This window comes from Terrapene carolina, unplaced genomic scaffold, assembly GCF_002925995.2.
Source record: "Terrapene carolina triunguis isolate 2854851 unplaced genomic scaffold, T_m_triunguis-2.0 Scaffold33715, whole genome shotgun sequence".
Classification (NCBI taxonomy): Eukaryota; Metazoa; Chordata; order Testudines; family Emydidae; genus Terrapene; species Terrapene triunguis.
The window spans coordinates 2,603,763-2,628,552 of record NW_020698066.1 but is presented as its reverse complement, the minus strand read 5'-3'; the positions used below and the strand labels follow the sequence as shown (position 1 = coordinate 2,628,552).

Here is a 24,790-nt window from a genome sequence, read left to right as displayed (position 1 = left end):
ACTTGAGGTTGTCACATTTTAATTACTTTGACACTAGATATAAATGATCCATTTCCTTTGTTTCCCAGGCATCATTGTGTGGTGACGGCTTATATAGCTCATATAACTCTCACACTGTAAGTCTAATTAGCTTCTTTTCTGAAAACATTTGTGTTTCTAATGTAAAGATGATTGAAAATTATAAAAACTTACTTCTTCATAATTTCTGTCTGTAGCCATCTGAATACAGTTATTCTTCAAGAGCAAGCTCAGCTCGAAGTAGTCCTGTGGTGAGCCCTCTTGCATGATTTTGTGGGGTTTTTTTCTTACTTGACTAATTCTCAATAATCATCGTGAGCATTTGCACTGTAGGTCACTCTAGTGATAAATACATGAACTATAGATTTTTGTTTCTGCTTCAGAAAAATTAAATCAGCTGTAATAAAATTTTAAAAATGAGAATATTTGCTCAAACAATTCAACTGTAGAAGTTGCTGTACAAGGTTTTCCTTCCTTAAAAAAAGGTTTAAAGTTGAAAATGAGTAACATACTTTTTTTAAATCTTGAAAAAGAGTACATATATAGAACTCCATCACTGTTACCAGGTGTTACTTTAAAAAGTTCAGCTAGAAGCATGAAGACAGTGTTGCCAAATATAAACATTATTATAATAGCTGGAGCAGGGGAGTGACAGTCATTACATTTCTATTGAAAGGGACATTTCATAAGGAAGAGAACTGTGGTGTGGCTTGGTGCTTGCATATTGTGAGAAGTAGGTATCCCATTTCTCCGGTTTACCCATATTCGAGATTGAGAGAGCGTTCCTATGCATCAGAAAGGAAATAGGCTGGTGACACCTTACAGTTGTAAACTGGTAGCTGTCTTCTCAGAGGAAAAATGGAAGAGTTCATTACCAGTGAGATCATAAACATTTCCCTATGAACCATTACAACTTTCAGTGGTGTATTTGATGTGCTAGAACATAATCTGACATAGTTTAGTACAGATTGGAATGAAATTGGGCTTGCTGCAGGAAGATACAGTGTGTATTATCTGTTGCCTTTTGTAGATCACAGTTGCTGATATAAACAAATGCCTTGGCCTTTACAAAAATTACATCTAATATTTAACACTAAGGATTTCTTCCATAATTGAGGGTTGGCAAAAGGCTTCCAATTAAACCAGGCTTAAAACATAGCCACTTGAAAAAGTACTACTCTCTTTAATAGAACCAAGGGGGAGGGGAGAGAGAATCGTGTTGTTTGTTTCTTTGGCAGGTACTCAGATCATAGAATCATAGAATATCAGGGTTGGACAGGACCTCAGGAGGTCATATAGTCCAACCCCCTGCTCAAAGCAGGACCATTCCCCAACTAAATCATCCCAGCCAGGCTTCAAGCCTGACTTATAAACCTCTAAGGAAGGAGATTCCACCACCTCCCTCGGTAACCCATTCCAGTGCTTCACCACCCTCCTAGTGAAAAAGTTTTTCCTAGTATCCAACCTAAACCTCCCCCACTACAACTTGAGACCATTATTCCTTGTTTTGTCATGTGGTACCACTGAGAACAGTCTAGATCCATGCTCTTTGGAACCCCCTTTTGGGTAGTTGAAAGCAGCTATCAAATTCCCCCTCATTCTTCTCTTCTGCAGACTAAACAATCCCAGTTCCCTCAGCCTCTCCTCGTAAGTCATGTGCTCCAGCCCCCTAATCATTTTTGTTGCCCTCCGCTGGACTCTTTCCAATTCTTTCCACATCCTTCTTGTAGTGTGGGGCCCAAAACTGGACACAGTACTCCAGATGAGGCCTCACCAGTGCCGAATAGAGGGGAATGATCACATCCCTGGATCTGCTGGTAATGTCCCTACTTATACCAAAATGCCGTTAGCCTTCTTGGCAACAAGGGCACACAATTGACTCATATCCAGCTTCTCATCCACTGTAACTCCTAGGTCCTTTTCTGCAGAACTGCTACCTAGCCGTTCAGTCCCTAGTCTGTAGCAGTGCATGGGATTCTTCCGTCCTAAGTGCAGGACTCTGCACTTGTCCTTGTTGAACCTCATCAGATTTCTTTTGGCCCAATCCTCTAATTTTGTCTAGGTCCCTCTGTATCCGATCCCTACCCTCCAGCGTATCTAACACTCCTCCCGGTTTAGTGTCATTTGCAAACTTGCTGAGCGTGCAAACGCCATCCTCCAGATCATTAATGAAGATATTGAACAAAACCGGCCCCAGGACTGACGCTTGGGGCACTCCGCTTGATACTGACTGCCAACTAGACATGGAGCCATTGATTGCTACCCGTTGAGCCCGACGATCTAGCCAGCTTTCTATCCACCTTATAGTCCATTCATCCACCCCATACTTCTTTAACTTGCCGGCAAGAATACTGTGGGCTAAAGTCAAGGAATAACACATCCACTGCTTTCCCCTCATCCACAGAGCCAGTTATCTCGTCATAGAAGGCAATTAGGTTAGTCAGGCATGACTTGCCCTTGGTGAATCCATGCTGACTGTTCCTGATCACTTTACTCTCCTCTAAGTGCATCAGAATTAATTCCTTGAGGACCTGCTCCATGATTTTTCCAGGGACTGAGGTGAGCCTGACTGGCCTGTAGTTCCCCGGATCCTCCTCCTTCCCTTTTTTAAAGATGGGCACTACATTAGCCTTTTTCCAGTCATCCGGGACCTCCCCCGATCGCCATGAGTTTTCAAAGATAATGGCCAATGGCTCTGCAGTCACATCCGCTAACTCCTTTAGCACCCTCGGATGCAGCGCATCTGGCCTCATGGACTTGTGCTCGTCCAGTTTTCTAAATAGTTGTGAACCACTTCTTTCTCCACAGAGGGCTGGTCACCTCCTCCCCGTGCTGTGCTGCCCAGTGCAGTAGTCTGGGAGCTGACCTTGTTCTTGAAGACAGAGGCAAAAAAAGCATTGAGTACATTAGCTTTTTCTACATCCTCTGTCATTAGGTTGCCTCCCTCATTCAGTAAGGGGCCCACACTTTCCTTGACTTTCTTCTTGTTGCTAACATACCTGAAGAAACCCTACTTGTTACTCTTAACATCTCTTGCTAGCTGCAACTTCAAGGGCGATTTGGCCTTCCTGATTTCACTCATGCATGCCTGAATAATATTTTTATACTCCTCCCTGGTCATTTGTCCAATCTTCCACTTCTTGTAAGCTTCTATTTTGTTTAAGATCAGTAAGGATGTTAAGCCAAGCTGGTCGCCTGCCATATTTACTATTCTTTCTACACATTGGGATGGTTTGTTCCTGCAACCTCAATAAGGATTCTTTAAAATACAGCCAGCTGTCCTGGACTCCTTTCCCCGTCATGTTATTCTCCCAGTGGATCTTACCCATCAGTTCCCTGAGGGAGTCAGTCTGCTTTTCTGAAGTCCAGAGTCTGTATTTTGCTGCTCTCCTTTCTTCCTTGTGTCATTTCCTCCCAGGTTCCCATCCACTTTTGCTTCCCCTACTAATTCTTCCCTGTTTGTGAGCAGCAGGTCAAGAAGAACTCTGCCCCTAGTTGGTTCCTCCAGCACTTGTTGAGGATAATGTGGTGCCGAGGGCCATATAAATATCTAGACAAATGGTGGTTTGATTAAAATATGAAAGAAATGTTATTGCCTTTTTATCGTTAAGCAACTTTGCATCTTCGTACTATGTATCTTTGTGGTCCGGCATTGAAGATGTAGTTCTGAAACTGATGATATGACACTTATTTTAGTGTAAGCCTTCTATATGAAGGATTGAAGTTTCACTGTAGTTCCTAGCTAGAGAAAAGATGGGATTAAGAGGAGAGAGAGTTTTTATTTAAAATAAAAACCATCTTCAATAGGAACTAGGAGGCTGAAAAATATAGATCAAGTAAATCTAAATTTTAATTTCAAGTTTACTACATTGTGATAAACTTTTTTATAAAAATAAGTTACCTATGGCATACTGAATTCTTAGAATAATTGTGCAAAATTCTGCTCAGTGGACTTCGAAGAGCAAAACCAAAAGCAGAATTTGGTTCATGTTTATGTCATGCAAACTCAGGGCCTATCAATTTGGTTTTCTTTGAGTGTTTTTCTGAGTGTTAGTCCGTTCTATTTTATTTGCCCATGCACCCCCCAAAATTGTCCACTTAAAACAACAGCAACAACCAAAAAAACCCCACAAGTATGTCTCTGGCTAGCAAGACTTCCAATTCCTGGCAAAACAACTCTTGGTGAAAGTCAAAAGTGACATGCAAAGGATTTGGGAGACAGAAAAGGATTTATATCCTTGTGTTGTTTTACTATATATAAGGCCAGAAGTCGAGTAGGTTTGTTTTGGATTTTTAAAAAATGTTTTTTCTGATGACTTTGTAAGTTAGAAATATTTAATTTCAAGTCTGACATCTGTGACTTTGTTGGAGGACCTGCTGCTGTTTTCAGCATGTGTTTGTGATGCTCTTACCAGTCATCATTGACACTTCCAGGGTAGACAACACCTACATTTCTATTTTAAAATAAGTAAAATAAAAAAACATTTGGACCCCGTTTGTACATCACAGAGAAGCAAAAAAAGGCAGTAAGCTGAATTTTTTCTTTGCAGGTCACCATTAAGATTGGAACACTCATTTTTGCTCTCATTGTCAGCTTCATGTACTGTACCCCATTATGTTTGAGGCTGGGAGAGTAATATGTTAAATCCATAAAAGTGATTTTTTTTTTTTTTTTTTTTTTTTTTTTTTGCATCCATTGATTTTGTTCTTTTTGAGAATTATCTGGTAGGTGAATGTAGAGTACATATCTAATAGTCCAGCCTTTTGACTTAATTGTACTCCTTTTCAAAAACAGTTTTATGTTTAGCAGTTTTATTTGCCTACCTACAAGTCTTTCACTTTTCATGCCAGTATGAAACTTTCATTTTATTATTTTCAGATTTTGCTATCCTTTAGAATTTAATGGTTACAAACCTAATTTCCTATTTGAGTGCTTGTTCATGTCAATTCCTGTCAGGTGTGTGCACGCGTGCATGCCTGCACGGCAGCCGGAAGATTTTTCCCCTAACAGTATCCATCGGGTCAGTCCCACCACCCCCTGGAGTGGCACCATCATGGTGCTGAAGATAGGGCCCTGCCGACCCGCCACCCCCTTAGTTCCTTCTTACCGCCAGTGACGGTTAGCTGGAACTTCCCCTTGCTCTTGTTGTGACAAGCACATTTGCCAGTCTGTATATAGTTATTAATTAGTTTTTGTAGTTAGTGTTAAGTAGTTAGTAGGTACTTTACTTAGGCCTGGTCTACGCTGGGGGGCGGAGGGGGCGGGATCAATCTAAGTTACGCAACTTCAGCTACGTGAATAATGTAGCTGAAATCGACATACTGAAATCGACTTACTGTGGTGTCTTTACTGCTGCCGCTCCATTGTCGACTCTGCCTGTGCCTCTCGCCGAGCTGGAGTACAGGAGTTGACAGGAGAGCGCTCAGGGATCGATCGCTGCCCACCGATCCAGCTGGTAGTGAAGACATACCCTTAGTTCTTAAGTTTCCTTTGAAGGGGTTTCCCCTCCAGTTCTATCCCAGCACTAGGGCATGCTGTGGTCTCCTGGTTTCAAAGCCTGTGAGGTCTGCAGCAAGTGTATGCCCAGAAGTGATCCTCACACTTTGTGTTTGACATGTCTGGGGGAGAGCCATCAAAAGGGTCACTGTAGGATCTGCAGGGGGGTTCGCCCCAGGATGCTGAAAGATAGAGATCAGTGCCTGAAGATCCTACTAATGGAAGCGGCACTCTGGCCCCAGTCTAACCCCGGGTCAGTGGACCTGGCGCCGAGTACCTTCTCCTCGGTACGCAGAGTCCCGGCATTGTCGGCACAGAGATCGGTGCCAAGTAAAGACAAGGACTCTCAGCACCGTCATGGCTCCACTCGCGGCTCACATGCCGCAAGCAGGCACCAGTCTCAATCGCCGGTGCCGCAGAAGAAGAGGAGGCCAGATAGGGGTTGTTCCCATACCCCAGCTAGACCCAAGGAGCTGGCCATTGTGAGACCCAAGTCGGGCCACGCTACTTCGGCCCCACTGCCAGAGATGGTCGCGTCGACTCCTGCCCCCGTGGAAGGGCAGTCGGATCCGGACCCTTCTTGCTCGCCAAGGCTGAACCGACAACTACATCTCCCGTCGACCCCGGATGTGTTTGAGGCAGCCCGGGACCTGCTCCAGCTTATGGCACCGTTCTCCCCGCTGAGACGGGATAGGTCACCGGCACCGGTTGCTCCCTCGGCACTGTCAAGTGGAAAGCCCGCAATGATGTCCTGGCAGTCTCCATCCCCGGTGCACCGCTCCCCGGCGCCAGTACAGGGTCAGCAGCCTTGTCGGTCCCTGAGCCCTCGACGCGGACCCTCCATTCCTCGAAATACCACTCCTCCATGGTCCTCCTTTTTGGACACCTCGGAGTCAGTCGGCCTCCTATCAATCTGGTAGGAGCAGAAGTAGACAGTCCAGGTCATCACAAGACCGGCACCCTTACCCAGCACCATGGCCTAGGCAGTGGCAGCCCCTGGCACAGTGGTCCTTTTGGACTTCCTGGGCCTTTCACCAAGGCCAAGGGTGGAGCCAAGGGTCACATTCCAGGGCGGCATCAGTGCCTCGGCCACTTTCGTACTCTGTCACCATCCCAACCCCTACGCCAGCCTCAGTGGTATCAGCTCAGACGACCTCTGCACCGACAGCCCGAACACCATTGGTTCCAGCTTCGACAACTTCGGCACCGGCAGCCTCAGCACCAATGCATACTGAGGGGCACTGCACTCTTTGTGTTGGCTCCAGCCCAGGATCCCCAAGTGCCACGGGACCCCTTGGGCGTGGAGGGAAGAGAGCAGCCACTCCTTGAGGGGGTCTCTTCCTTTCCCTCTTCGGGTAAAGCTCTGGCGGGCACTTCGGTAGCCCCGGCCCTGCAGGACAACAGGGTCCTACAGCAATTGCTGAAAAGGGATGCCCAGGGCCTGGGCATTCAGGCAGAGGAGGTAGTGGAGGATGCAGATCCAATGGTGGATATCCTCACCTCCTCCAGACTGGCACGTATTGCCCTACCCTTCATAAAGACCATTGCTGACACCACAAAAACCTTGTGGCAGACCCCAGCTTCGTTGCCCTCTATGGCTAAGCGCAATGAAAGACGCTATTTTGTGCCATCCAGGGGCTACAAGCACTTTTATACCCATCCTCCACCAGATTTCCTGGTCATGGACGCTGCTAACCAACGTGAGCACCAGGGCTATCAAGCCACCTCCCCAAAGAATCGGGAGGCGAAACGACTCAGCCTTTTTGGGAAAAAGGTCTACTCCACTAGTGGCTTGCAGCTCCGCATTTCTAATCAGCAGGCCATTGTCAGCAGCTACTGCTACAATACATGTGGGGCAATGGCAAAGTTCGCAGAACTGCTGCCGTAGGACTCCCATGCCAAATTCTTGGCCCTGGTTGAGGAGGGCAAGCTTTTTTCTCGAGTTTCACTGCAGGCCGCTTTGAGCGGGGCTGATGTAGCCACTCGGGTGATGACTACCAGGGTTGCCATGAGAAGGGGTTCCTGGCTCCAGGTCTCAGGTTTGCCGTACGAGGTCCAGAAGGTGAGCAACAAACACTACCAGTTTGTGGTGAGCAACAAACGCTACCTGTTCAGTCCTCCCATTCAACCTGTCAGCGGTGCTGCATATGTTTACCAAATGTAAGGCAGTCGTGGTCACATTCCTATGCAGGTGCCAGGTACAAGTGTTCCTGTACCTCGACGACTGGCTGATCAAGGGCTGGTCCAGGGCTCAAGTAGAGGCACAAGTCAACTTCATAAGAACGACGTTCGACGAACTGGGCCTTCTCCTGAACATGGAGAAATCAACTCTGTCCCCTGTCCAGTAGATAGAGTTCATAGGGGTGGTACTGAACTTGACACAGGCCAGGGCATACCTCCCGGAAGCGAGGTTTCAGGCCCTGGGTGACATCATTTGAAGTCTCAGGTAGTTTCTCACCATCACAGCAAGGAATTGCCTGAAACTTCTAGAACACATGGCCTCTTGTACCTATGTGGTGCAACACACCAGGCTCATACTCCGGCCTCTCCAATCATGGCTAGCCTCGGTGTATTGGCCGGCTCGGGACAGTTTGGACAGGGTTGTGTCTCTGCCTTGCCCAGTCCTCAACTCCCTCCAGTGGTGGCTGGACCCACAGGTAGTGTGTTCAGGGGTCCCCTTCACCGGTCCTCAGCCATCCCACTCACTAGTGATGGACGCATCAGCTTTGGGCTGGGGAGCACATCTGGGAGACCTCAAGACACAAGGCCTCCTTGTTTTAGGCGGAACTCGCTCTCCACATCAATATCAGAGAGCGGTGTGCCTGGCATGCCAGACTTTCCGAGACCACTTGACAGGGAGATGTGTGTCAGTTATGACCGACAACACCAGGCGATGTTCTATATCAACAAACAGGAGGGTGCATGCTCCTCTCCCCTGTGCCAGGAAGCCCTCATGCTGTGGGACTTTTGTGTAGCTCATTCGATACACCTGAAAGCATCGTACCTCCTGGGAGTACAGAATAAGTTGGCGGACGGTCTCAGCAGGTCATTTCGTGGCTACAAGTGGTCCCTATGCCCGGATGTCGCGAACTCCATCTTCCAACGGTGGGGCTTTCCCTAGATGTACCTGTTTGCCACATGATGCAACAGGAAGTGCCAGCAATTTTGCTCCTTCCTGAATCTCAGCCCGGGTTCCATCGTGGATGTGTTCCTCCTCCTATGGGCAGGCCGTCTCCTCTATGCGTTCCCACCCATCCCTCTCATTCACAAGGTGCTTCTCAAGATACAAAGGGAAGAGGCTTCAGTGATATTGATAGCTCCAGCCTGGTCCCGCCAACAATGGTACACATTTCTCGTGGAACTGTCCATGGACGCCCCAGGCATCTTGCCGCTCCTCCCAGACTTAATAACTCAGGATCACTGCTGTCTCCCGCACCCGAACCTCGAGTCGTTGCATCTCACGGCATGGAAGCTCCATGACTGAACCCCCTGGAGCTCTCCTGCTTGGACCCAGTTAAACAAGTCCTCCTTGGCAGTAGGAAACCCTCCACCTAGGCTACCTACTTTGCCAAGTGGAAGAGATTCTCAATCTCGTCAGCACAGCATCATTTGTCCCCGACGCTCGCCTCTATATCACTCATACTGGGCTACCTTCTCCATCTCAAGCAGCAGGAACTGTCTGTGTCCTCAATAAGGGTTCACTTGGCCGCTATCTCTGCCTTCCATCCATGCGCAGAGGTCCGGTCGATCTTTGCCAACCCTATGATCAGCTGTTTCCTGAAAGGTATCGACAGGTTATATCCGCACGTTCGATAACCAGCCCTGACCTGGGACCTCAATCTGGCCCTTTCCAAATAGGTGGGTCCGCCCTTCGAACTGCTGGTGACTTGTTTCCTGCTCTGCCATACATGGTGGCGTTTCTGGTAGCGATAATCTCAGTCAGGAAGGTGTCTGAGCTCGAGGCCCTAACATCTTAGCCCCCTTACACTGTGTTCTATAAGGAAAAGGTTCAGCTCAGGCCACATTCAGCTTTCCTCCCGAAGGTTGTCTCCCAGTTTCACATCAACCAGGACATCTTCCTCCCTGTGTTCTATCCTAAGCCGCACTCAAACAGCAGGGAGCATAGGCTTCACTCATTGGATGTCCACAGAGCACTAGCCTTTTACATTGAAAGAATGAAACCATTTAGGAAGTCCATTCAACTGTGTGGCAGTGGCAGACAGGATGAAAGGTCTTCCAGTCTCCTCCCAATGAATTTCTTTGTGGATCATGTCCTGCATCCATGAATGGTATAACCTGGTAGAGGTGCCTGCCCTTCCGCTCACAGCGCACTCCACTAAGGCGCAGGCTTCTTCAGCAGTGTTCCTGGCGCAAGTTCCAACCCAGGAAATATGCAGAAGTCCTCCATACATATTTCACCGTGCATTATGCGATTTACCCAGCGGGCCAGAGATGATGCGGCCTTTGGTAGAGCAGTGCTCCAGTCAGTGGACAACTCCGACCACCTCCTGAACTTAGCCTTGGGAGTCACCTGATTGGAATTGACATGAACAAGCACTTGAAGAAGAAAAAAGAGTTACTCACCTTCTCGTAACGGTTGTTCTTCGAGATGTGTTGTTCATGTCCATTCCAATACTCTGCCTCCTACCCCTCTGTCAGAGTACCCGGCAAGCAGGAATTAATGGGGTGGTGGGTCAGTAGGGCCCTATGTTGAGCGCCATGATGGCGCCACTCCAGGAGGCGCCTGGACCAACCCAACGGATACTTCTAGGGGAAAAATCTTCCAGCTGCCGTGCGTGCACGCACACACCCGATTAAAATGGACATGAACAACACATCTTGAAGAACAACAGTTACGAGAAGGTAACTGTTTTTTCTTTTAAATTTGTGTTTTATGTGTGTGCCTCATTCACTGATATTCTGTGAATTACTTATTTCAAGATAGAAATTGTTTGGACTGCAGTCAATCAGCTGTAAATACATGCATTTTAATCTTTGTAGTTTACAGACAATGAAACAGGAAGTACCACATCCTCTAATCGTGCCATCCGAGGGCGGAGTGATAGCATGGTGAGCCAGGTTGCATGCAATTGTCTGATGCTTTTGGTGGTATCTTAACTTTTTTAAGATCCCTAATTACTTTATTTATTATAGCACATACTGTTCCACAGATATGAAGGGCTGCTTGTGAGAGAAGGAAAGTAGACACCCCTATTCACTTACAACTTGTGTGCACCCATTGGTTGTGTGCACACAGTTGTTTTTTCTTGGAATCCATTATATTACTTGGGCAGAGTATGACATCTCTATATATGTCTTATAATGCAGCTCAAATAAGACAGCTGACCTTATTTGTACTGGGTGAATGTTTTTGAATTGCTTTTTCAGCTAATTCAATTTTTAAAGAAATATAATTATAGGCAGAACTGGTAGTGCCACCTATACTTGAGGTTGCCAAACATTACTTCCCATTATAAGACCCTGTTTTCAATTGCTTATAACTTTGCCAAATTTTAACTTTTCTGGCTGAAATTCTCCATGCCAGATATCTGCATCTGGCTGAATATTTTTTGAAAATTTCAGCCAAACTGGTTCAGCTGTTTCAGAGAATGAGATTAGGGGGAAATACATGGTTTTACCAGATTTAAAAAAAAAAAAAGTTTTGTTGAGAAGCTCTAGAACTGGGGTGGGCAAAATACAGCCCGGGGGCCGGATCTGACCCATCTAATATTTCTGTCAAGCCTTCTCTGCGATCTCCGAGTCCGGGCCGCTAAAAGTCCTGTGGCGCAGCGGGATGCTCAGGAAGGCTGCCTGCCTGCCTGCCTGCCTGCCATGGCCCCACGCCACTCCTGGAGGCAACTGGCTGTTTCTGGCACGTCTCTCTGTGTGCTGTCCCCGCCCCCAGCAGTGTCCTCATAGCTCCCATTGGTCGGAAACCATGCCAGCAGCAGCCAGCCACAGCCACTTTGGGAGCAGCGTGCGTAGGCAGCGAGTTCTATACCCACGTGGTGCTCGGGCACCAGCAATATTCAGAGCCAGGGGCCCAGCTCCACCGATATTTGGGGCTGAGGGGGGAAGACCCGGTCCCACCTGCAGCCCCCCCGCGCCTCCACCGAATGTCCCCCAGCCCCAACTTGCTGCCCCCGCTCGCCTTTCCCGCAGAGAGTCACTGACTGTCTCTTCCCTGTGCAGCTCCATGTTGCCTCCCTGCAGCAACTGCTGCTGCAGGGTCCTAGAGCCCCCCATCTCCACTGCCAGGGCAGACTGACTCTGAGCCTGCCCTTCCCCCTCAGATCCTTTTCCGGCAGGACCCTCCGGCAGCACAGGGCCCCCCTGCCTGCAGTCACCGCTCCTGCCCCATGCTGGGCAAGGAGGCAGCCCCATCCCTCATCCACAGTGAGGCTACAGTCAGGGGCAACAGCAGGGGAGGAGGCGCATGCAGCACCCCACGGCACCCACCACAGGGGAGGCGAGGGAGATTCCTGGACCTGAGAGGGGCCCTAGGAGCACATGCAGTGACAGTGTGCTGCTGGGGGGGGGGCAGGAAAGGGGGGCTTCTCCCCCAGAGCTTGCTGCTGCCAGCAGGGAAAGGGCTGGGAGTCGTCCTCTCTGTCCCCTGTCCCAGAGCAACCTGCCTGCACCCCAAACTCATCCCCAGCCCTGCCCCACTCCAGAGCGCATATCCCCAGTCCGAGCTTTCACCCCCCCAATCACACCCTGAACCCTCTACCCTAGCCCTGAGCCCCTCCTGTACCCCAAACACCTTATCCTCAGTCCCAGCCAGAGCCCTCATCCCCCCCACACCCTAACCTTCTGCCCGAGCCCTGAGCCTCTCCAGCACCCCAAACACCTTTGTCAAGGTTCCTTCCCCACTCTGAACTCTAGGGTACAGATGTGGGGACCCGCATGAACCCCCCTAAGCTTATTTCTACCAGTTTAGGTTAAAACCTAGTACTCTTCTGCCACCACCAAGTGCTTTAACAAGAAACAGGGAAAGGACCACTTGGAGTTCCTCTTCCCCCAAAATAGCCCCCTAGACCTCCTCCCTCACCCAAGCCCTTAAACCCCTTTTCCTGGGTAGGCTTGATAATCCCCTCACCAATTAGTCCTGGTGAATACAGATCCAAACCCTTGGATCTTAAAACAATGAGAAATCAATCAGGTTCTTAAAAGAAGAATTTTATTAAAGGAAAAGGTAAAAAAATCATTTCTGTAAAATCAGGATGGAAAATAACTTTACAGGGTAATCAGATTTAAAGAGCCCAGAGGAACCCCCTCTAGCCTTAGGTTCAAAGTTACAGCAAACAGAGGTAAACCCTCTAGCAAAAGGAACATTTACAAGTTGAGAAAACAAAGATAAAACTAACACGCCTTGGCTGGCTGTCACTTACAAGTTTGAAATATGAGAGACTTGTGCAGAAAGATTTGGAGAACATGGATTGATGTCCGGTCCCTCTTAGTCCTAGGAGCGAACCCATGCAAAAAAACCCACACAAACCAAAGACTTCCTTCCCCTGCCCCCAAGATTTGAAAGTATCTTGTCCCCTTATTGGTCCTTTGGGTCAGGTGTCAGCCAGGTTACCTGAGCTTCTTAACCCTTTATAGGTTTTTGGATTTTGGTGCCTCTGGCCAGGCGGGATTTTATAGTAGTGTATACAGGAGGGTTGTTACCCTTCCCGTTCTAGTTATGACAACCTTATCCCCAGTCCTAGCCAGAGCCCTCACCCCCCCCACTCCTACTCTTGCCCAGAGCCCCTCCCACACCCCAAACCCCCATTGCCAGCCCCAGACAGAGCCCTCACCCCTTACACCCCTACTCTCACCCTGAGCCCCCCACACTCCAAACCCCTCATTTGCAGCCACAGCCCTCACCCCTGTACTCCATCCCTCTGCAACCCTCCCATCCCCAAACTCCCTCCCAGAGCCTGCACCCTGCACCCCATCCCCTGCCCCAGCCTAGGGCCTGCACCCCAGACCACCTCCCTCACCCAAACTCCCTCCCAGAGCCTTGGGCAGGTGGGCGGCAGAGTTTGAGCAGGGGCGGAGTTTGGGCAGGGGCGGGTTCTGGGCACCACCCAAATTTCTACAAACATGCCACCCCTGGCAGCGTGGGGCCCTGGCATGCAGGCAGCCTTCCTGAGCCCTGCTGCGCCACCAGCAGGGAGCCCCTGTGGTAAGTACCTCCCGTCCAGAGCCTGCACCTCACATCCCCCCCCGAATCCCAACCCCCTGCCCCAGGTCAGAACCTCCTCCTGCACCCAAACTCCTTCCAGAACCCTGAACCTCTTCTGCACCCCAACACTCTGCACCAGCCCGGAGCTCCCTGCTGCACCCAAACTCCCTCCCAGACCCTGCACTCCCCCATTAATATAGTAGAAATATGCGGCCTGTGAAGACTTAGCAAAATTTGTGGAGTGGCCTCCCTGCGAAAATTATTGCCTACCCCTGCTCTAGAACCTCCATGTTTTGGAGTAGGGATTTAAAATTTGGCAGGGGATGGCTTTTGTAACAAAAAAGTGTCTTTTTCTGTTCCTATGAAAAGCCACCAAAAATTGGCCAAGTCATAATCCTTTGGAAAAAATCCCAGTTCACATATACTCAATAGAGACTTGTTACAATGAAGCAGCTAAATTCTCAGAAGAGTCCATCTGTACTGACCATGCTACAGCACAGGGCTGCAGGGAATGAGCAGCACTTTCTGTGCCACTGTTGCTCTGGCTGTTTTGGTCTGCTGTGATGATGGACACAGGAAGACTGTCTCTCCTGTACTCTCAATGCTCATGCTGCTAAACCTGGGCAGCGTGAAGGAAGAAGTGAGCCAACTTGAATATGGTGAGGGGACATGAATGAGAGCCACACCAGAGGAGACAGAGTAGATTGTGGTAACAAGCCTCAAGATTGTGGGGACAAGACAAGGCAGTGGGATGAGACAAGACACAGCTGGGTGCTGTGGAGATAGATTGGGTGAGGAGCTGAGATATGGGAAAGACTGGGACTTTTGGAGAAGCCCAGATGGGGAGACTGGGACTGGCTGGACGAAGAGATTGGGAATCTGAGGGTGAGACTGAAATTGGATAAAGGAGCCCAAGGTTGAGAGACTGGGACTGGATGGGTGAAGGTATTGGGTGGTCTTTGAAACTCACTGGTAAAGTGTCTTCCTCATTCCCATCTAGTGCTGGTCTACCTAGAGGATGACAACTTATTAGTACTATCACTTATTCTGTTAGTTGAAGTGTCAGAGGTCTGTACAGTGGATCTAAATGTTCCAACCCTGCTGATGACCAATGTAGGTTTGCTTTTTTAAAAACCTAAGAAATTACATGCAATTTGTCTGTTCTTGTGATATTTAGATTGCTAACTTTTTGGAGCCAGCGCATGGTCTTCCAGTGTGTATGTGCAGTCAGACATTGATTGGGACCATCAATTAGTACCACATTTAATCATCATTAAATTTTTCACAGAAAGTTAACTTGACTGGTCCTTCTAATCATATTAATCCTGAGCTCCTATTTTCTCAAGCTCTTGTACAGTCCAGATTTCAACTTTACAGATTTCAGGGTTCTTAGTGAAATTGGTTCACTGTTATATTATCTACCCATTTACTCACAAATTAAATCCCAGCAGTTTAAGTCATGGATATGAAGCTGTGGATTTTTTTTTAAAAGCCATAAAAATCATGGACTCCGTGTAGCAATGACTAAAATGCAGCTTCTGATATCCAAAGCACAAATAACTGACTACATAGGGGTTCAGACAGAAATATTGTATGTGAAGGGCCATAAACATAAAATGAGAAAAGCAATTGACACAGACTACAAAGGAAGTCAGATTACATCAGTGACTTGTTTATCAAGGGTTATTTTTAAAAATTGTGAAAATGGGATGAAGACAAACCAAGAGAAAATAAGCATGTTGGATCAAATAGTATTTTATACCTCTTTTTTAATTTAGATACCTTCAATCATATCAGCACTCTTTATACACATGTAACGTTCATAGCTCTGACCACATCTGCAGCTCTGAGACAAAATGATTAACATCAGGGAACGCATGATAAGGAGATACTTTCCATTGAACATATTACATTTAATATGAATGCTATCAGTTTAAAGGAATATTTCACTTCAGTTAGGGCAGTATCCACCAGTAGAGCCCTGCACAGACACAAACTTTATATCCTCAGATATAAATCGGTATCTGTGGAGCTACAGGGCTCTACTGGGAACCAGAGCAATAAAAGCAGCATCATGTTGGGCCGCTGCTACCCAGAACCAGCGCCCTGCACCGGCAGCAACTCTGGCATGACTGTACTGCCCCCAGACCCACCCACTGGGGCTCCACAACCAGGGACAGCTGCCAGTCAGCCTGGTGCCCACCTCAGTGGGCGGGGCTGAGGGTGGTACAGCCATGCTGGAGCAGCTGCTGGCGCGGGGTGCTGGCTTCTGGGAGTGGCGGCCCAACATGCTGCTGCTTTCGCCACTGTAGTTCCCGATAGAGCCCTGCAGCCTTGCAGATACGGATTTATATCCACATCTGCGGATATAAATTTTGTATCCGCGCAGGGCTCTGTCCACCAGATTGTAATGTGGATAATTATAACTTGTTCTAATGCACACTTTGTTCTGTTACCAGGCTCTGTTTGTTATTTTTGCAGATACTTTGTACTTAATTTTGTACTTAATGATCAGTTTTCTGAGCTATACTTGTGATTAGAAAGTTTACTCTTTACTGTTATAAAGCTCTCTTTTTTTATTGTGATTGGGAAAAGGATCTCAAATAGTGTTAAACTGCAATTGTCATTCATTATCCGTTGTATCTGGCACAATGTTGGTGCCAAAACCCATTTTAAATTAATCGGAATGGGAAGGTAAAATTCATAAATGTTAGTCGTTTCAGAGGAACATATCAGTAACCTTAGAAATGCTGTAAATCATAATTTAAGAATACAATCAAACTGTTGAATAGTCACAGGGAAAGTAGTGGTAGATTTGAGACACATTCTTTTTTGACAAAAACAAATGTATTGGTATTGTGCACTTAAAACTAATATACATGTGTAAGTCTTTAAATAGGAACATTTAAATTACCAAAAACAGTAAGAAGAGGAATTGAGTCAGTTGTATCATTATTAAACTTGAGAAATGCCAAGAGCAAATTGCAGTAGTTGATATTTTTAATTTACTTTATATTGAAATATAATTGTACCTTATAGTGGCTTTTGTTATCTTCATTCAGTGAAAATGTCTTCCATTCTACCCTTTATTCATCTTTTCTTTTTCTTTTTTAATCTGGCTTTGAAGTCAACTGATTTTTCTGATCAAAGTGAAACTGCAGCTGATTATTTTAGTCGTTCCAATCGCAGGGGGAGCATTGTTTCTGATGTGGACGATGTCAGTATCCCAGATTTAAATAGTGTGAGTGTAATGCATATTATGATATTGTAATGAATACAACGGGCTACTAATGATGAGTTTTCTTACTTTACTGAAAAAAAGAATAACTGCCTGAAAAAGGAAAAAACCTCAGAACAGTAGAATTTACTCAATAGTGAATGAGTTTTGTAGCTGTTTTTTAAACTAACTGCCAGTTTTCTTCTTAGAAAATAACAGAATGCGCACTGAATAAAAACAAATCTCTTATCTCTTGGAATGCTATTTTTTAACACAGTTCAGAAAATTATTTTGTCCTTTGCCTGAGATATACATGAATTTATAACAATCTAATTGTATTGTGTATAATATATAATCATGTACTGGAATCATTAACAGTTTATGCATCCATTTGTATGAGTGCTATGTATACCTGAAAAAGAGCTTTGTGTAAGCTTGAAAGCTCCTCTCTCTCACCAACAGAAGTTGGTCCAGTAAAAGACATTACCTCACCCACCTTGTGTCTCTAATATCCTGGGACCAACATGGCTACAGCAACACTGCATGCTATAAATACGTAAGGAATGTACAATGTCTGATGTCCTTTATATAATAAGCCTAAAAACCTTTGAGAGTAAACTGTGGCTTTAGTCTGAAATAACAAGTTACTGTGCAAAACTGGCACCCTTTTATTCCACAAATCTTATTTGCTGAGAGTTTTCAAAGAGTATCTACGTGCTTTAGTGACCCCCCCCCCCCCAAAAAAAAGTTTGGGGTGCTGGTAGCCATCCCATGGCCACACAGTTATGGGAGTATAAACTGGATTCTACTCCTTTTCATGTATTGACAGAATTATCTTAATTCCAATTGCAGGGCCACGTTCTACCACCAGTTACTCCTATTTAACTGAGCTAAGAATTTGGTGCCCAAAATCCCTCCTTTTTCTAGTAGACTGTCCCAATCATTCAGATACAATGAACAGCTAGTCCCCCCAATACCCAATTTACAATTACTTGTAAGAGTAGAACCACACTTCAAGTTAGCAAAATATTTTTTCTTTTCAGATGAAAAAAACGTAGTGCAGTATTATTGTCACCACCATGTATGTTATTCACCATCACTGTATGCAGCTGTATGTTCAGAGCATGGATAGATGTCAGTTGCAGTGTGCATTCTGTTTCAAATTGAAAGTTAAGCTTGTAATTTTTTAAATAAAGTTACTTTTACAGATATTAGCGTTCTCTGTTACAAGGACGTGACAATGTGTTGAGAGTGGTTAATAGCATTATTTTCTCGTTTACTAGAATTGCTGTTGTGTGAATGGATTCTTAATTCTTGTTTTTATGGTAGCAATAAAAATTACATAATTAAAATTTTCTAATTGATTCTCTATAGGGAAGATTGGATTCAAACAATGTAGTGCAGGTTCACAGTTGATCGTGGGAAAAGGGAGTTGTAAGTTACAACTCTTTGAGACAGAGCCATTATTAAGAGAGTCTACTGATTGATTATCTGCTTCCGGTAGTAACATATGCTGCAGTGGCAGCTCTAAAGATGAAACCAGGAAAGAACGTGAGACATGGAGAACTGATGTCTTCAAAATTGTATGAACTTTGCTTCTGCTGTGATGCCAAATCCTCTTAACTCTTCTCCATTAGTTTAGGGCAAAAAGAATTAGATATTTGTGTTGAAGACAATTATTGGATAAGTTGTTCTGGAGAAGCTACTTATACTTATTACAAATCTATACATTTTTAATGTCTTAGGCTTACATTTCATTTGGATTTTTGACTGAAGAAAATGTTGAAATAAGTCTCTGAGTAATAAAAAACACATTCACACAAAAGTTCAGTACATCGAGACTTCCTATAACAGATGTGTGTGTTTCTGGTCAAGCTTGATTAATTAAAATATTGTCTGAAATAAATAGTAAGCTATTGGAAATAGTTAGCCCCCTTCGATCATGCCTTCTTCAACCTCAGTTATTTGTCTTGATGTGATTGCCAGTTCTAACAAATAGTGTGGTGTATTGTGACGTGAACGTGTGTTTTCTGGTGACTAGATTAAGACACTCAAAACTGATTTCATTTGTGATCTAAACCAGACTTCCAAAAAGGTTAGTGTTTGCTATTCTGCTTACCATCGCAATCACTTCTATGCTGAGATTTATAATACTGAAAATAATTTCTGTTCTCAGTTCTCTAATATTAACAAAGGTTTTTACCTGAACAGAAATTTTAGATAACCTATGTTTTATTTTTAATTATAATCATAATTTTAATTGTAGCATTTACAAATAAATTAAAGTTGTGGAGCGTTGTAAACCATTCTTTGTAATCCTGTGGATTATGTACATCTCATTATGCTTGGTGAACTCAAAGGTGTTACAGCTGTTCAGTCACAAAATGAATAATTATAATCACTTTTTTCTCTCTCCAGCTGGAAGAGAAGTGTGACAAACCGTATTCTGAAATTTACACCAGGGTATGTTTGTTTGTTAAAAGATTGAAAGTCAATTTTCTTGCTTTAATTATAGTCAATTTTGAAATATCTCCAAAAGTTTATATGCCATATGTTTTAGTAGTGTTTGTATCCTAATACTTTTTGACAGTGTTAATTGCAAAACGACACTTGTAAAGCTCTGTGTAAAGCCTAGTTTAACATTCCTGTTCCTGTCCCTTTATTTCCCATAGGAAGGGAATGTCTCTTAAAGGAGCTATTTTATTTATACAGTTCATCCCCATATGTCAGGAAATGTTGAGCAAAGAGATTGAATATGAAGGGGACAGGACTGGAAAAACTCAGATTTTTTTAACTGCTGTTGCAGACATTGCTCCAAGTCCTTGTGTGGGAGGGATTAAAATGACTATTAAAAGTGTGGAAACTTTGAGATCGTTCCAGCACAACAAGCCCACTAGCAAGATGTACCTAAGTATAGAACTTCAAATTTCTGTAGGATATAAGTAAAAATATGATGATTGATAAGCTACTTATTTTAGTTTTTCTCTTCACTGTTACATCACCTCAACCAAAGTATTTTGTAAACATCTCATCAACAAAACTGATCATATATCATAGCAAGCATATGGAGACAGCAGATCAAGATATAAACTAGATTCTGGAAATCAACCTTGGTCAAAAGTATGATATTATAGAACCCGAATCTTAAATCAGGTATAAAACAGGATTTTTTAAATGTATGTTTTCAGTTTTTAATTGTCAAGTAATTTATTATGAGAAATGTGAGAGATATCAAAAAGTGGGAGGCTACCACCTCAGAAAATATCATAGTATGAATCCTGATATAGTTTATTCTTTTTTTTAAGCCGGCATCTCGCAATTCAGCAAGTACAACTCCTCTGAGTGGGAATTCATCCAGACGAGGAAGTGGGGATACAAGCAGTTTGGTGGATCCTGATGTTTCATTAAGTGAATTACGGGTAAACTCTGTTACTGATTTGAAAAAGCAGGAGGGTTTGTTTAATATGATGGGGCGGTAGAGAGGGAGATGGGATTTCTGCTTATTTGACATAGAAAAATAAAATGTGATCTATCATTTTAAGACGGTGAGGAAATATAGATGCATGTTATAGCAATGTTACTACTTACATATGTAAATGTTTGTGGCACTGGAAGCTGAGTACTGAAACAAATTTTATTTTAATAACATTAGAAATTGTTGGATAGATTTAAAAAATGGGACTGAGTAATTTTTAATACTAGTAATTTTCAAACAATGGTTGCATAACAAAATAGAATTTTTCACTGATTTGAGGGTTGTTTTCAATTTCTCTGTGTTAAAAAATGTTTTGTATATTTTATTTTGCACTCTGGCATTTGACTGAAAAATATGCAAAGCTAAAGTCCTGTTTTCTTCACAAAATTTTCAACTGTAAACTATTTTCCCTCTTTTATGCAATGGTTCATTCCTATGTCCTGCAGGATATCTATGATCTTAAGGACCAGATACAAGATGTAGAGGGGAGATACATACAGGGACTTAAAGAACTAAAGGTATAAGGGCTCACCATCCCAAGCATGCATTTTATATGGACATATGTTGGTATTGGAGATTTTATCAGTTCCACTAACTGCACATAGCTTTACTAACTAGATTTTTTTAATATTTCTCTGAAGCATGTGCTTAACCTGCAATGCATAGGATGGATCAGATTTTTGTATGTGTAAATTACTAAAATATACTATTTCCCTGTAGATTCAAAGTTATTTATTAGTCTCACATTAAAATAGCATTAAATGTTTACAGTTTTCATATCAAGTGCCAATAAGATGAAAACTAATTGAAGCCTTATATATGGTTTAATATTTTAATGGAAAATAAATGCACATTAAAAATTCATACAATGTGTGAAAAAAGACAGAAATGGGAAGTAGTTCTGACAAACAAAATAATTTAACCAAGGAAATTGTCAAGAATTAAACTTATAAATTTCAGAAAACATTAATTAAAAATCCAAAAATATTTAAAAAAAAATACACTGTCATGTGTATTGGATTCAGGAGTAGATGAGGCTTTTATGGCCTATTGATAGACTAGTATCAAGTGAGAGAGGTGGATTTTTTTAGTATACTTTGTTTGCACTCTGTTCATCTTTTTCTGTCATATACACAAGGTTCTCATTGTCCTAGTCCTTTGTCATAGTTAACAATATGCTGCTTAATATTTAAAGTACAATTACTTTCCCATTTGCTTTACGGCATTCTCATCTTTGTTTTCTGTCCAATTAATTCATTTAAGAAATAACTTACAATTAATTTACATTCTGAAGCCTTCCTCCCCCTTTCTCGGCTGTGCCCAGAAGAAACTGGATGCAGAGGAGAATTTGATCTGTCTTTTTCAGTATATTCTTATCCAGATGCCTGTATTCAAATTTCTTGTGAATAGTAATATTTAAATATGAAGAGCTCTTAATTGTAATTATTTCTGTTGCATGCACACACACACCCATTTAAGATGCTCTTAATGATCAAGTAGAATTCTAACCTTACCTAAATTGCATTTTAAAGCCATTTTGTTTTGTTTAGTAGCCTTCTTGTGGAGGGATTTAAAGAGAATATGTAATATATTCTGATAAAAGGGAAGTCACACGTTTTAAAGTCAGCATTTCATTATTCTACACTATCCCATCTCCCTTTCAGAGAATGAGTGCATAAGCGATCAGAACAGCTGGTTTGAGGTTATGAGGTACATAATTTGTATCTCCTTGATGTTAGTGTATTAATGGGCCTCATAGTAAAATGGTCAAAATACTTTTTTTTTTTTTTTTCCCTGTAGCCTATTGAATTCTTGATGCAGTCTTATGAATTTCCTTAATGGTGGCAGAGCTGGAGGATATCTGGCTTTAAGAACTCATGTTACTGTAGATGCAGATGTCAAAAATTCTGTAATGATGTATAACTACAGGTTCAAATATAAATATGGAGTTCTTATTTAACTGTCAAAATATCTATTATTTTACAAGTCCTCTATTTTCTTGATCTTGTCAAAACACTTTGCATCCACAGGCCTTTATCATTTAACAACTTGAAAAAGATACCTTTTTTGTTAACTCTGCATTGCACCTGAAAGAATATTTTCAAAATGGGCTTAATGCTAATAAACATGAAGTACTTTGTGCATGCTTGTCTGCATCTCATAAGTGATGTTATGAATCATTAGGAATGTTTTATTTGCAGATAATGTGATGATTGCTTTTCACTTACCATAAAGCACAAGCTATCAATAAAAATTAACATTCTAGAAGCTTTGCTTGGCTGATATCAGATTTAAAAAGTGGATTGCTGTTATTACTATTGTAATTTTAAGAATCCTTAAGGGATCTAATTTTAAGATACTTAAGCACCAGTCCAAGATTATAATTTTGTAATGGATTTTTTTCAGTGGCATGATCATACTCAGAGCTGACATATGTTTTGGTGATCTGCAACTCAAAGTCAATATATTTATTATATACGTTCTAAATATTCTCATAAGTATTTGGAAATCTTTGCATCTACAGTCAAGAACTTCTTAAGTTTGAGCCTATTTCTTATGAATGTCCATCCCCTGACGTGCTATTACTACTGGGCCCTTCTTACAGCTTTGGCTCAGTGGCACTACATGTTTTTTCCCCTTTCAAGACTCAGGAAATGTCGTCTTGAGAAATTCTCCACTGCACTATATTCTCTGTTTACTCTGCCTCCAGTTGTAAGGTAATGGTTCTCTGTAACTCTCTTCCTCCTCCTAACAGGGAATTTATCTTATTTTTCTTGATCTCTGCCTAGTAGTTTTCTGTTGGGCACCTTTCAGAGCTGCCTGGGAACCATACCAGCTTTGCAATTCCCATGGGTGCTTTTCCAGTAGTGGAGGAGTAATGATCTGCCAGCCCACCACTTTCCTGTTCCTAAGGCTGGTGTTCACCCTTCAAGATCTCTAGGATAGCTGAGAAATATACAGATTAAAAAAATTGTGCAAGGGATAGAAAATGTCCAGATTGTGGTTCCACCCAGTCTAAATCAGTTATGTGTGGCTTCTGCCACCAGTGCCATCTACCCTCAACTCAGTCTGAAGGGAATCCTTCCATCTTTTTCAGGCTTTCTGACTCTTGGACTTAGCTCTACAAGTGTGCAATCTGCCTCCATTGACCTCCTCAGGTCAGCCTGACTAATTTATATAGCCTCTCCATTTTAGATTTCCAGCTAAAATTTGAGGTGACTTTATTTCCGAGTAGCTCTTTTGAGTTGCCTGTAGATTATTTCCATTTTCCAGCCCATTTCCCCCTAGAATTCTCAGTGTCTCCTTCCAAAATTCTTCCAAGTCAGTATTATTTCTGAACCTGACCAACAGATCTATGATACTGATACCTCTACAGAATCTGCTGCCTGTAGAAGCCATCATCTGTGTTTCTTCTCTGGAGAAAGGGGAACAGTTTTTTCTTAAAATGTTTTGTGGCCTCCAAGAAAGAGGGCGGCTTTTGTCCAGTGAAGGACTTGAATCTCGCAGTCAGGAAGGTGAACTTCTGGATGGAATCCATAGCACTGACTCGGGAGATATCACCAGGGGGCTATGTGTTTTCAGTTAATCTCAAGGTCTACTTCCCATTTGTAGTAATGTCTTTGAGATTGTCATCAGCTCCCAGAGTATTTCAGATCTCATATAATTTGGATGTTGTACTGATATATTTCTCCAACAAGGGAAATAGCCTGGGACTCTCTTCAGACCACCAGATTAATTCAATAACATGAGTTTGTGACCAACTTGATATAGAGATCTTGCCACCCCAGAATCTATTTCAGAAGATCAAGTCTGATTCTTCCTGTGGTCCAAGCCCATTAAGTATCAGCCCTCTAGTGCCTGCAACTTCTGATGATCTTCTGTGCAGTTATAGTCCATTGAGCCATAATATATCTGAGTTCTTTTGCACTTCCTCCTGGCAACTGAAACTAGCAATACAAGAGTATGAACAAACTGATTGAGCTATCTTATCCATTTCATAGCTCACTCAAGTGGCATGTTTCCTTCCTTGTGCATAACCGTATAGGCAAGCCACTCTGGTTACCATGCTGAGACGGGAAATCACTTAGTCCAGTGATCTCAAGGATAAACTCATTCCATTTCACCTTTTGAAACTGAGAGTGCAGAGGGATATTGTCAAGTTTCTCCTTCCAAAAATTGTGCCATCTCCAAAATATCTCTACATATAGAAAAAAGAGTGGTTTCACCCTCACTTATTGCAACAGGCAGGGAGGCACTACTTGCACACACACACACACACACACACACTTTTTGTGTGTGTGTGTGTGTGTATATATATATATATGTATACATATATATACACACACACACACACACACACACATACATACACACATACACATACACATGTATGTATGTGTACATGTATAT

General features: G+C 43.4%; 1 protein-coding gene across 1 annotated transcript in view; it reads left to right on the top strand.

Moving 5' to 3' along the window:
- The window catches only part of LOC112104942 (leucine-rich repeat flightless-interacting protein 2), a 119,272-nt gene that overhangs the window by 61,924 nt on the left and 32,558 nt on the right, over positions 1-24,790 (top strand). The window contains exons 4-6 of the mRNA XM_029914218.1: positions 19,324-19,368; positions 20,211-20,324; positions 20,827-20,898. Of these exons, the coding sequence (XP_029770078.1) occupies positions 19,324-19,368; positions 20,211-20,324; positions 20,827-20,898 (231 nt within the window). The remainder of the gene's footprint in view (positions 1-19,323; positions 19,369-20,210; positions 20,325-20,826; positions 20,899-24,790) is intronic.